Below are 12565 nucleotides of genomic sequence, written 5' to 3' on the forward strand. Positions count from 1 at the left end.
CTTCGGCTCAGGTCACAGTCTCGCGGTTTGTGAGTTCGAACCCCACATCAGGCTGTGCACTAGTGGTGTGGAGCCTGCTTGGGATTCTCTCTGCCCCATCCCCACTTGCGCTCTCTCTCTCAAAATAAATAAATAAATGGGACACCTGGGTGGCTCAGTCAGTTAAGCGTCCTACTTCGGCTCAGGTCATGATCTCACAGTTTGTGAGTTCCAGCCCCACATCGGGCTCTCTGCTCACACTCTGAGCCTGGAGCCTGCTTTGGCTTCTGTGTCTCCCTCTCTCTCTGCCCCTCCCCTGCTCTCACTCTGTCTCTGTCTCTGTCTGTCTCTCTCAAATTAATTAATTAATTAATTAAAAAATTAAAGAAATAAAGAAGATGTTTAAATAAATAAGTAAAGTTTTAAAAAAAAGTTACGGGGCGCCTGGGTGGCTCTGTCGGTTAAGCATCCGACTTCAGCTCAGGTCATGATCTCATGGTGCGTGAGTTCGAGCCCTGCGTCGGGCTCTGTGCTGCCAGCTCAGAGCCTGGAGCCTGTTTCAGATTCTGTGTCTCCCTCCCTCTCTGCCCCTCCCCTGTTCATGCTCTCTCTCTCTGTCTCAAAAATAAATAAACGTTAAAAAAATTAAAAAAATTTTTTTAAAAAGTTTGATAATGAACTTGCAGCAGCTCAGTCCCATCTTCAAACTCCACTTCTGATTCTAGTTCTCTTGCTGTGTCCACCATATCTTCAGTTATTTCCTCCACTGAAGTCTTGAACCCCTCAAAGTCCTTCACAAAGGTTGGAGTCAACTTCTTCCAAACTCCTGTTAATGTTGGTATTTTTACCTTTTTCCATGAATTACCAGTGTCCTCAAGGGCATCTAGAATGGTGAATCCTTTCCGGAAGGTTTCCAGTTTACTTTGGCCAGATCCATCAGAGGAATCACTATCTATGGCAGCTGTAGCCTTATGAAATGTATTTCTTAAATAGTAAGGCTTGAAAGTTGAAGTCGCTCCTTGACCCATAAGCTGTGGGATGGATGTTTTGTTAGGCCTGAAAACATTAATCTCAGTGTCCATCTCCATCAGAGCTCTTGGGTGACCAGGTGCACTGTCGATGGCAGTAATATTTTGAAAGGAATCTTTTTTTTTTTTCTGAGCAGGAGGTCTCAGCAGTGGGCTTAAAATATTCAGTAAACCATGTTGGAAACAGATGTGCTGTCATTCAGTCTTTGTTCCATTTATAGAGCACAGGCAGGGTAGATTTAGCAGAACTTTGAAGGGCCCTAGGATTTTTGGAATGGTCATTGACCATTGGCTTCAACTTTGAGTCACCAGCTGCCTCTAAACAGAGAGTCAGTCTGTCCTTTAAAGCTTTGAAGCCAGGCATTGACCTCTCTAACTATGAAAGTCCTAGGTAGCATCTTTTTCCAATAGAAGTTGAAAATCTGTTGTTGAGTGTAGTCACCTTCATGATTGATTTTAGCCGGACCTTCTGGATAACTTGCTGCGGCTTCCACATCAGCACCTGCCGCTTCCCCTTGCGCTGTGGTGGGAGGGAGACGGCGTCTTTCCTTAAACTTCATCAACCAAGGCTTTCTTCTACAGCGTCCCCACCTCTCTCAGCCTTCATAGAATCGAGAGTTAGGGCCTTGCTCTGGAATAGGCTTCGGCTTCCGGGAATGTTACGGCTTCTTTGATCTTCTATCCAGACCACTCCAACTTTCCCCATATCGACAATAAGCCTGTTTGGCTTTCTTGTCATGCGTGTGTTCACTGGAGTAACGCTTTTGATTTCCTTCAAGAACTTTTCCTTTGCGTTCACAAGTTGGCTAACTTGTATAAGTGGCCTAGCTTTCAGCCTTTTTTGGCTTTCCACATGCCTTCCTCACTGAGCTTAATCATTTCTAGCTTTTGATTTAAAGTGAGAGTAAGAGACACAATTCTTTCTCTCCCTTGAACATTTAGAGGCCACTGTGGGGTTATTGATTGGCCTAATCTTAATTTTGTTGTGTCTCAGCAAATAGGGAGACCCAAAGAGAGGGAGGATGACAGGGAGGGACAGGAATGGCCGGTCAGTGGAGCAGTCAGAGCACACACATTTGTCAGTTAAGTTCACTGTCTTACAGGAGTGTCGTTTGTGGCACCCAAAACAATTACAATAGTAACATCAAAAATTATTGATCACAGATCACCATAGCAAATATAATAATAATAAAAAGTCTGAAACACTGTGAGACTTACCAAAAGGATAGACACGAAGTGAGCAAGCACTGTTAGAAGAATGGCACCTATGGGCTTGCTCGATGCAGCGTTGCTGTAGACGTTCGAGTCATAAAAAAGCAGTCGCTGTGAAACACAATGAAAGAAGTTATGCCCGGATTACTTATCCCGTCCCTACCTCTCTTCTTCTTCTCTCAGGGTGTGAGGAGGGCAGATAAGTGTAGAGAAGACAGGAGAAAAAAGAAGATCCGAGTCGCTATCGCAGAGGTGGAAGAAACAAGGAAATAGGCCGGGGTAGAGGTTTGGAGGGAGGCGGAAGCAACTGAGAAATCGGGAATAGAGATGAGCCAGGTTAGCAGAAGGGGAGATGCGTGACGTCAGAGCTCGCTAGCACTGATAGAACCCCCGCCACCCGCAGCCTCTTCTCCTTCTTGTGTTTCAGCGAGTTAAATTTACTTGGTGCCTTTTGCATGAGAGATCACAAACTTCATTCTCACAGCATTCCTGTGAGGTTGTACTGAGGGGAAGGGGAAAGAAAAAAGAGATTAAAGCCTCGGCTTTAGAAGCCCAGCCAAAGAGCACAACCTTAAATGCAAGTGTGGCCTGTTCTAAATAGGCCATCTGGCACCATTCCCTGTATGATTGATTGTAGGACAATTAAAAGTGAAAGGAATCCTTGTATCTGCGCTCTGGACATATGGCTAAGAGTGTGTTTCACTTAAGTAATCTCAGCTCTCTAAGGGAAAGCTGTTTCTCTGTCCTTCTCTCTTTGCCCTTCAGAACCAGGAGAGGAAGCACAGAACGTATGTCTATGTGCTCATTGTCACAGAAGTGCTGGAAGACTGGGAAGATTCAGTTAACATTGGTAAGTTGTCCCCAGATAGCCTCCAAAATGTTCCCCACAACGGGCCCTGGCCCACAGGTCATCACCCAGAGCCAGAAGCGAGCCTGATAAAAGAAATAATAGAAGGATACGTTTAATGACACAAACATGTCCATTTTGAACTTGTGAAAGTTAGTATCTTGAAGTGTTTAAAAGGAAGTTGAAGTTGGGTACGTGGTCCACAAATAGAAACATAGCACGTAAAAATAAGAAAAGACTGTTTCTAAAGTCGAATCGGACCCTCCTCAGCAGGTACCGACCCTTCTCCACAATGCTGGCCACGAAACCCCCGCTGAGAGCAGACCCTCGGTTGTTCCTTGTGATGATGCTTGTTCACATGGTTGGGGAAAGCTGTTGGTTTGGCGGGGTGAGCCTCTCCCTCCAGAGTCATTTAATAGACACGGAGTCGTGGGAGTAGTTTCCAGTGTTACTCCTATTACCCTTTGGGTGCCCCTGCCTTTCTCCTAAGGAGCCGTTTTCTTTGATCTCTCAAATCACTATTGGACGTGTATCTTTTGAACTAAAAACATAGGTGATCCAATGGTTGGTTCATGGTTTAATCTTTTGCCTCTAAAGGAAAGTATATTCTAGAAAAGTGTAATATTAATTTAACAACATCTGTTATAACCGGCAAACGGATAAAATTCACTTGCTAGAACCTCTCCCTTTATTGTGTGTATGCGCTTTGCCACCATGGCCCTCACACTGCTGATCGGGGCATCTCACAGCCCTTCAGCTTTTAACGGCTTCGTATCTGGTAAGGATGCAGTATGCTTAAGTAAATACATTCAGTGGGGGGTTATTAAAAATAGACTCCTTGACAGCCAGTGCTAGGGCTTTAAAAGGAGACAGAGATGAGTGTGGTGTGGCCGTGTCCTCAGAGCACTCTGTCAGGCGGGAGTCACACACTTGTGAGAGGAATTTTCAAGGTACCATTGCTCTATTAATATCCAACAAGCCTTTCACCTTGTACTACTTCTGAGAACTGAAATAATGAAATAATCTAAAATATGGAGGCTAACTCTGCAAGCCTTCCTTCCAGTGAGCCTTTTCCAGGTGGAAATTGGGTCTTAAACGGACACCTCCGTGAAGGATAAGTGAGCTAAGGCACACTCGTCTGATGGAATGTCACGCAGCTGTTAAACGCGGACTTACGAAAGCTAGCGTACCACGGGGAGGTGCTTATGAATTGGTGTTGGTGAGTGAGGAAAGCAGGGTACAGAGCGATATACACATGACTTAGAGCTACTTTAAATAGGAATTTGAAATGAAAACAAAAACGAGGGACTGGCTTTGACCTACAGAATTGGCAGTGACGAAAGACAAGGTAGCAGTGCCGGCGGGGTGCAGTGAGAACGGCATCCCAGCACACACAGGCAGCCCTGGGGCTCGGGATGGTCTTTCTGGAAAGCAGTTTGGCATTACAGGTCACAAGGTCTTCGGAGCCCAAATGTTTTATTCATCTCAGTTCTAGGCATCTTCCTCTGGGAGGCTAAAAGAAAAAATAAACAGATAAAGTGGTTTTTTTTAATTGTAGCATGATTTATAACAACTGAAATCGCAGACTGTTGATGTCCAGTGATGGGGACGCGGTTGCGTGAATGGCAGCACGTCCATGCTGGATGTTACGATGTAGTGCAGCCATTAAATGTCACGTTTGGCATGACCTAGAAGAGCGCTCCAGAAACGGCGTGAAGTAAAAAAAAGAAGTCATAACAATACTGATCATAAGCAAGCTCTTAACAGCATGTGCTGTGCCAGGTCTTGTTCAGACGGCTTACATATTAATCCTCACAGCAGACTTGTGAGATAGGTGCACTATCCCTACAGATGAGGAAAGTGGGGCACAGCTCAGTACCTAGTGCAGCCACTTATGCCCAACTGACAGTTCATGAGAGCCAGTGATGCGATGGGAGCCCAGCAGATTCGCTCCAGCAGCCATGTGTCCAACCACAGCACTCTTACTAGAGCTTCTCGGGATTCGGGGCATCTTAAAAGCACGATCCCAGTTACAGCTGTCAAGCGCAGTGCCTTTTTCCAGTTCGATGAAGGAAAAGCAAAAGGCACTAAAATATTTAGAGTAGTCCTTTCTGGTTTATAATGTTAACGGGTAATTTCCATATTCTTCATACTTTCTTCCATTTTCCAATTTTAAGCAATCCTCTTTTACTGTGAGAGAAAAAATAAAGGATTTTAAAACACGAATTTGGGCGGGGGGCGGGGGGGGAGGTAAGATAACAGACCGAAAAGTTAATAGTGATGGTGTTCTTTTTTTAAAAAATATTTTGTAATATGTTAGTACATAACTCTTAAACGCAAATTTTAAATGAACATCTGATTGATTACAAGCAGCCATCCTAATAATTCTGGAAGCTGACGCTCATGTTGAGTTTTGCAGGAGGTGGGGATGCTGGCTGCACCTCGGGTGTGTACCTGCAGGCTGAGCAAGGCCCAGAGGCCCAGCAACACAGGAAGAGACCACGAGCAGCGGCTCTCTCTGGAGGGCGCGGTGTACCGTTAGCCCCTCACTCTTCAGATGTCAGCATTGCACATGGTCTCTTTCCTGCATCTGACACCCGTAGTGTTGGAGGCATAGAAGCGGGCTTGCATTGTTCTTGTAAGAAAAGAGAGTAAGGAAAACTAGCTCTGTAACGCATCGTCTTAAAGTGTTGATAACCGTGGCTTTCCTGTTTTCATCTGCATTTTCTCCAGAGTTATAAGATCAGAAACTTTTTGTCGCTTCCCTTTTGTGCTGATTTTTTTTTTCTCTCTCTCTCTGCCTCCACAGGAAGGAAGAGGGAATGGTTTAAAATAGAAGATGCCATAAAAGTGCTTCAGTATCACAAACCGGTGCAGGCATCGTATTTTGAAACGTTGAGGCAAGGCTACTCAGCCAACAACGGCACCCCGGTCGTGGCCACCACGTACTCGGTTTCTGCTCAGAGCTCGATGCCAGGCATCAGATGACTGAAGGCTTCGTGTAAGAGGAATGGAAATTGGAAACTAGACTGAAGTGCAGATCTCCCCTCCCCTGCTCTTTTCACCTCTCCTCACAGGCCTCCTCTTCAATAAGACATGATGGGCGGCAGAGAAAGGGTTTATTGATGATGTTGCTGTTTGGTGTTAAGTGATGGGCTTTTTCTTCTCTTTTTATGGAGGGGGGCGGGGGGATGGGCATGTAATTTGTAAGTACTTTGGTGCATGATCGGTCCCTCCCTTTTCACACCCCCACAATTGTCTAAGGAGACAAACAGCCTTCCCTCTGCCTTGGATTCTGAAGTGTTCCTGTTTGTCTCATCCCAGCCCTGGCCAGACATTTTTCTTTGATTTTTAATTTTTTTTTTATTAAAAAGATACCAATATGAGATGACACCTTTCAAGAATTTGTCCTGTACTGCGCTGTTCAGTCCAGTAGGTTGGTCACTTCCACTGCAGGATACATTTATCTACACATTATATACTGGGCATATAATATGTAAATAAATGACTTTTAGAAGAGGAATTTAACCGTTTAATTTTTCAAGGTTTGGTCTTGTTTTTTAAATTCGGGGTGTTTCTGGAATGGAGAGCCTCGGAGTTAATTTACCTTTTTGTTTTTGATGCTAGTGGCTAGGTAAGTTTCCCTGTCCGCTCCCCTTTCCCCAGTCACTGACTGTAGTTCTATAGGGTACGGAGAGTTTAGCTACCTTCCTAGTGCTCCCAGGACTCATGGCCTTCTCTTCTCAAAGCTGTGTTTCCATGCCAAGAAAGAAACAGGAAGAAACCTATTTTCTTTTTTATTACCGAGTCAGGAGCAAATGGCCTCAGCTCAGACCTGGAGAAACAATGATAGAAATTGAATTCCTCCCTACATGTTGACAATAGGGATTTGAACTGGATTCTTGGGATTACTCTCGCAAAAACTGGAGCATCGAGCTTTGTTTCTGTCCTGCTGGTTGGAATTTTTTCCATAATGCTACTTATTGCCAACAGTGGCCTCTCTCCTTGTGCATACATGCCTTACACCATGCCGAACGGGATACTGTCCTTGTGCTGAAGCATCCAGCTGTACTTGGCAAGCGCCAGGGTTCGGTCCCATCCCCATCCTGGGTAACCATGTTAAGTTCCTGAAAAGTAACATGGGAGGAAAATTCAGGTGTTGGCTTATCTTTGTGATGTTACAGCATTTGGAATTGCACCATGGAGCATGCACAGAAATATTAAATTTGTCTCCCACTGGGATGCAGAAGGTCCACCTTCTGCTGAGAAATCGTGTGGGAGAATGCTCCGTCATTTACTAGAACGGCTACATAACGCGTTGGCTCAGCGCAGCTGTCGCGTTGGTCTCTGATACAGGTTTCATGCTGGCTTCACTTGCCAGTTGTGTTGTTCGGTTGGGAGGTGAACAGAAAAGGGTCTTGAGATCGAGGGGTGGGCCTGGGAGTGGGGACACTGATCAATCCCTGGTGTAGGACAGGAGTTTGTTGCTGTCCTCTTAGTGGCATCTCCTTTGTCAAAACGTAGCCAAGATGTGAAATTGAAATCGTAGTTCTCTTTATTTAAAACTTCTAATAAATACTCAAACGTTGAAAAGTTTTGCTCTTCCCTCCCACTAAAAGAGATGTATGTATCCAGTAGGCCTGTGTCATTCAGTGTTCCACATTTTGGGGGACATCTTTCGGTGAGCTTTAAACTTTGCCGTCTGTTCTCAGTTTGCATCTTCTCCCAGTCTTGAGGCACCGATCCAACAAGTAGTGCCCACAGTTTCCTTAGGATGCTGTCCTACCTCTGGGATAGGGATGTCCCCAAGTAAGGGTCCCAGTGGATAGAAACAGTACCATGGGATTTGAGTCTAAATACCAACTCGCTGTTCACATGTCCTACTCAGAAACGAACATATTGCTGCTTGTTGCCTAATTGAGAGCATTGTAAGTTTCTGTCCAAAGAAATAAAGGAGAAAATGAATTAAATTCAACTAAGCACTGAGTGGAATCCAAAAACACATTCTTCCAACTAAATTCTACCTTTATGATATGGATTGAAAGTACTTCGCAGGAAAACAGTCAGTACCCCTGAAAAGGGAACTGCAGCGTTCATAGTGATTTGTGCATTTTTTTTTAATTGTCTAAGGATGCTTTTACTGGGCTGGTGTCACAACACGTTACCCTACCGGGTCCACTTGGGATTGATGTTGGCGTCTTTGGGTCAGGAAAGTGAACTGTGCCAAGAAGCATCTTTCAGTGACATGAATGGATCCTATTAATGCAGTTAACTGAGGAAATTGTGCTGATGCTTTCTTAACTGACAAAAAGAGGCTTTGTCCAACCAGAATTGTTGAAACTGGTGCTATTTTCTGTTGCACTGGGATTCTGATGAGCAGGGATTGGTGGTTTTTTCCTCCCTGGCACTGTTAACAGCATGGCTGTCTTTCCTGGTGTGTGGTCATAGCCCTTTTGTGATAGATTACTTAGACCCCTGGGTGCAATAGCCTTTATACCTCCCCAGAGAAATCAAGGAGAAGCAAAAGGAAGCACAGAAATCCTACTTGCAGAATCTTTCTTTGACGCTGATTTGCCATGAATTCTACAAGTATTCACCTGATTCAGGCTTGACAGAAACCATTTGTTGTGTACAGGGCAGGTTAATAAAGTCTCTTTCTCACAGTGAATTTGCATGTCCTAGATTCGGGTTATTACTGGGGCATCCATCACAGTCTGCCATGCTCAGGATAGAGAAAGATAGCATTGGATATTTTTAAATAAAACTTTGTTTTTAGTTTACAAATTTGCAGCCATTGGGGGAACATCAGTGAGGTTATGCCATCTTTTTGGACCAGGACTCTGTGTGTGTGTGTGTGTGTGTGTGTGTGTGTGTGTGTGTGTGTGTGTGTAAGAGAAAGGCTACCGGGAGTCAGCTGTATTAGATTTTTTTGTAGCCTCCCAGAATGGTGAAGCCCATGAAACAGAGGAGTCTTGATTTTCCCCATAGCAAACATAGCATGATGGAAAAGTTAACGAGTTGACCATGTTTTGTTTTTACAAGTGTCTGCGGGCCCCATCTGCCCTGCGGGGAGAGGGTTCCCTCACTGCTGAGTCTGAGCTGAGGCCATCTGGTGGGATCAAAGAGTGTGGGACTATATCACCCGCCTTGAGGCTGCGGAAGGCCTAGGAGGTGGCTTCGCTGCAGGATTTCCGCCCTCTGCATCATGCTGAGTGGTGCTGTGGAGCTGTGAGGCACCTGAGGCTTTGCTTCTCGCAGCCTCTGGGGAGCAGAGTGGGTCACTGCCCTTCAGCAGCTTTTGCAGCAGTTTTGTAAACGTGTTGCTACCCCGTCAAGTTCCTTCTTGACAGATATTTTCAGTTTTGATGTTAGGAGTCAGTCTCTTAGACTTGCTTAAAAGAAAAAAAAAAATCACCTCTTGTTTTGTAAAGAAAACAAAAGTTCCACACAGGGCTGCTGTTCCTCCTTCTTCCCCTTTTGCTTCTCTACATCCAGTGCTCCTTGGAGGCTCACCCTGAACCTTGTTAACCAGAGGAGTAATCGGTCTTCTGCCGGACCCGGCTGTGCATTTCACACGTTGTACTTGTCATTTTACGGGCTTGTCAGTTCCATCTAGTGAGTGCTGCATTAATGCCTTCGTTGGTTTCCCCAGCTGATCTTTTTTTAAAACTTAGCTTAGCCTGAGCCACGTTTTCTTTGTTTTTTTTTGGTTTTTTAGCTCACAAAGAGGATCTAACAACCACAGAGCGATTTTTACCACAACTGTGTGATTTGTAGTATTTCTGAAGTGTTCTCGAAGTCCATCCCAGTTGAGAGAAAATTTAAAGTTGGAAGAAATCCCTGGAGAAGTCTTCCCAGTGGGCTGTATTTCTGCTTTAAGAGACATGAGGATTAGTTAAAATTGCTAATTGAGCCTCATCCTGGTCCCATCTGCATTTCAGAAAATAATCCACATCTTTATAACAAATAGATGTGTTAACGCAAGCAGCTCTGGGGTGAGGAGATTATTCAGTGGTGATTACATAATGGGACAGCTCTTGTGGTTCTTATTATTGAAACTCTACAAGAGGTCAGGCCTGAAGCTATGCAGGTCATACTGCCGAGTTGAGGACAGTCACTTCTTCTGAGCCCTGCTGGGATGGAACCTACTTCCCCAAGGCTGTGGGAATCTTCCAGACTGTGCAGCTGTCCATGTCAGTGACCTCAGCCTTGCTCCATCCGGGCACCCATCTCGCTTAGAGTAGGTGGGGAAGCACCACAGGGTCAGCTTCTGTTCTCCAGGGTGAGCCTTGCAACAGAGACCTCACCATCCCGGAAGAGCTGTATTTTCCATGTCACTTTAGATGTCACCTAAACCGACGAGACATTCGAGATTTTCAGGTAGTAAATTGGGAAGCATTGGCTGCAATCCATAAAAGATAACTGTTGTCTGTATGTCAGGTGACTTGAGGTCACCGCAGCCCCTGGAAACCTAGAGATGTGAGGCAGACTCTCCTTTGGAAGCCAGCGTCCTTCTTCTGCCTCTAAAAGGGCAGTTTCACATTTTGACCACATTTTTGCATTAGCTGATAACCCTTCAGGGATGTGAGAAGCCTAATCAGAACATCGGAGGAAACGATACCTCTCACCTTCAGATTGATCAAATGGTTTGTCCTCCTAGTCCCCTTAAAAATTAATAAATAAGAGAAAGAATGCCGTTTGGTGTTGGTTTGGACACACTCCTTGAGCTGAGGCCAGTAGTCACGTGATTTTGTGAGTCTGCCAATAGGAAGCCTTCTAAGCAAAAGAGGCATGTGTCTCCCCTAAGGCTTTGTTTATAGTGATGATTTGGTGAGCTTTTAGCTGTCTTAAAAAAGGCGATTGTCCACTTGGAGGGGAGCTCGGAGGGAAGCCGTTCACTCTGAATTCACACCAGGAGGGATTTTGCTGGAGAAGAAAGTGCCTCTGGCCAAAAAAGTAAGATTAAGATCTGAAAGGTGGACAGGCATTGCTTCTGTTCCTTGGCATTCGGCTAATAATTAACTCTGGGTTTCCTTTGGTTTACATTCTCAGTTCTTGACCCCAAACAGGGGCCCCTAGAACACCAAAAACGGCATTTAAAACGCTGGAGATAGCCTTTAAAAGATACAAAAACAGCAGCATTGCCATATTCCAGGTTCATCACCATTTCCATATGCTCCGCATCCTTCCGTACGCACTGCAGCCCGGCCAGATATGGAGACCGCGTCATCACTGAGTTGAGAAACAAATTCTGGGTCTGGAACAATCACCTGCCAAATTGCTTACCGTCTGTGGAAGTTGTCTGTGGGGGTGTACCTTTCACAGAACATTTCAGCAGTATAGTGAAATTGCTCTGGGCTTGACGTCCCAGTCAGGCATTTGGGTCAAAATTGTAAGTCTTTAGGCCTCCTTAGGAAAAAGGAAAGATGCCTACGGCCCAGTGCTGGGCCTTGAGACTGTACCCCCCCTCTCCCTAGGGTGGGGCAAAGTGGCACCTCCAGGAAATCATTTTTCCAGTGAGATTGTCCATAAATCCCGACGGGACTTATGAACCATAATCCCAGTGTGAACCTGTCGTAGCACTCTGATGCTCCACTGAAAATGGTATGCTAGAGCGGCTCACAGATCCTTACAGCTGCTTTCACCTCTTTGTGGTCCCATAGCGGGGAAGAAAAGCTTTTCAGGGTTAAACCTTGGTCTTTAACCTCTGGTTTGTTGTGGAGAAAATGTGTCACTGACACAGGATCTGAAGAAGACCTCTCGTTTTGGTTACTCGAGTCCAGCAGCATGACGATATGCCGCACGCCAGGGAAGGTAGAGGCCGATTGCCAAGACACCCAGACCCCAGAGTGGTCCATTCCACAGCGAGCCTCCATAGGGAACGGGTCTGAAGTTAGGTCTTGGAGAACTTCCAGAGCGCTGAGGTGAAGGAAGGACTCCGAGGGCCTTTGCTCAGCAAGCAGGCAGCTTGTGCTCATCCCCAGAACATGAAGGAGCTTCGAAGGGAATGGCAGGCGTCTGGGCCACAGCCTGCAGACACGAACCTTCCCTTCTGCCGCTTCCCACATGGCTGTGCGCTTTTTGCTCTGAATCCAGGGGGAATCTCCTCTCCAAAATCTAATTTGCTTCCGTTTTGGTTAACCTCTGAGAACCTCACTCACCCTTTCACTCCCACCTGTGGATGGACCTAGACGTGTCACTCGGGGCCCGGATGCGTAAGTGAGCATAGCCCAGCAGCACAGTGTTGTATTTAGTAGTTAGAAAAACAGCTGGTCCACTCTGTTATAAAAGAAATACAGTATGTGGTGCAGTTTTGTAAATATCAGGTCCGTTTTATTGCTTCGTGGTCTGAAAGCTTTCCGCCGGGTTTGTAATCAAGGAAAAGGCAGATGGCTAGAATAAGTAAAACTTAGTTAATACCTCTGTCTTAAGAAAGATAGCTGCCAGTTTGCCATGTGCTTAAGGAAGTCAGGAGCACTTGAGGATGTGGGGGGCTGTT

General features: G+C 45.5%; 2 protein-coding genes across 2 annotated transcripts in view; both read left to right on the forward strand.

Annotated features, from left to right (window-relative positions):
- Nucleotides 1-6452, forward strand: part of NUDT3 (nudix hydrolase 3) — a 125385-nt gene extending 118933 nt beyond the window's left edge. Inside the window, exons 4-5 of the mRNA XM_049653431.1 lie at nt 2985-3069; nt 5876-6452. Of these exons, the coding sequence (XP_049509388.1) occupies nt 2985-3069; nt 5876-6054 (264 nt within the window). The 3' untranslated portion in view covers nt 6055-6452. The remainder of the gene's footprint in view (nt 1-2984; nt 3070-5875) is intronic.
- RPS10 (ribosomal protein S10) overlaps nt 1-10903 on the forward strand; it is a 163322-nt gene extending 152419 nt beyond the window's left edge. The window contains exon 5 of the mRNA XM_049653425.1: nt 9937-10903. Coding sequence (XP_049509382.1) covers nt 9937-9965 — 29 coding nt within the window. The 3' untranslated portion in view covers nt 9966-10903. The remainder of the gene's footprint in view (nt 1-9936) is intronic.
- Nucleotides 10904-12565: the final 1662 nt, after the last annotated feature.

Source organism: Panthera uncia, assembly GCF_023721935.1.
Source record: "Panthera uncia isolate 11264 chromosome B2 unlocalized genomic scaffold, Puncia_PCG_1.0 HiC_scaffold_24, whole genome shotgun sequence".
In the NCBI taxonomy this organism is placed as follows: domain Eukaryota; kingdom Metazoa; phylum Chordata; class Mammalia; order Carnivora; family Felidae; genus Panthera; species Panthera uncia.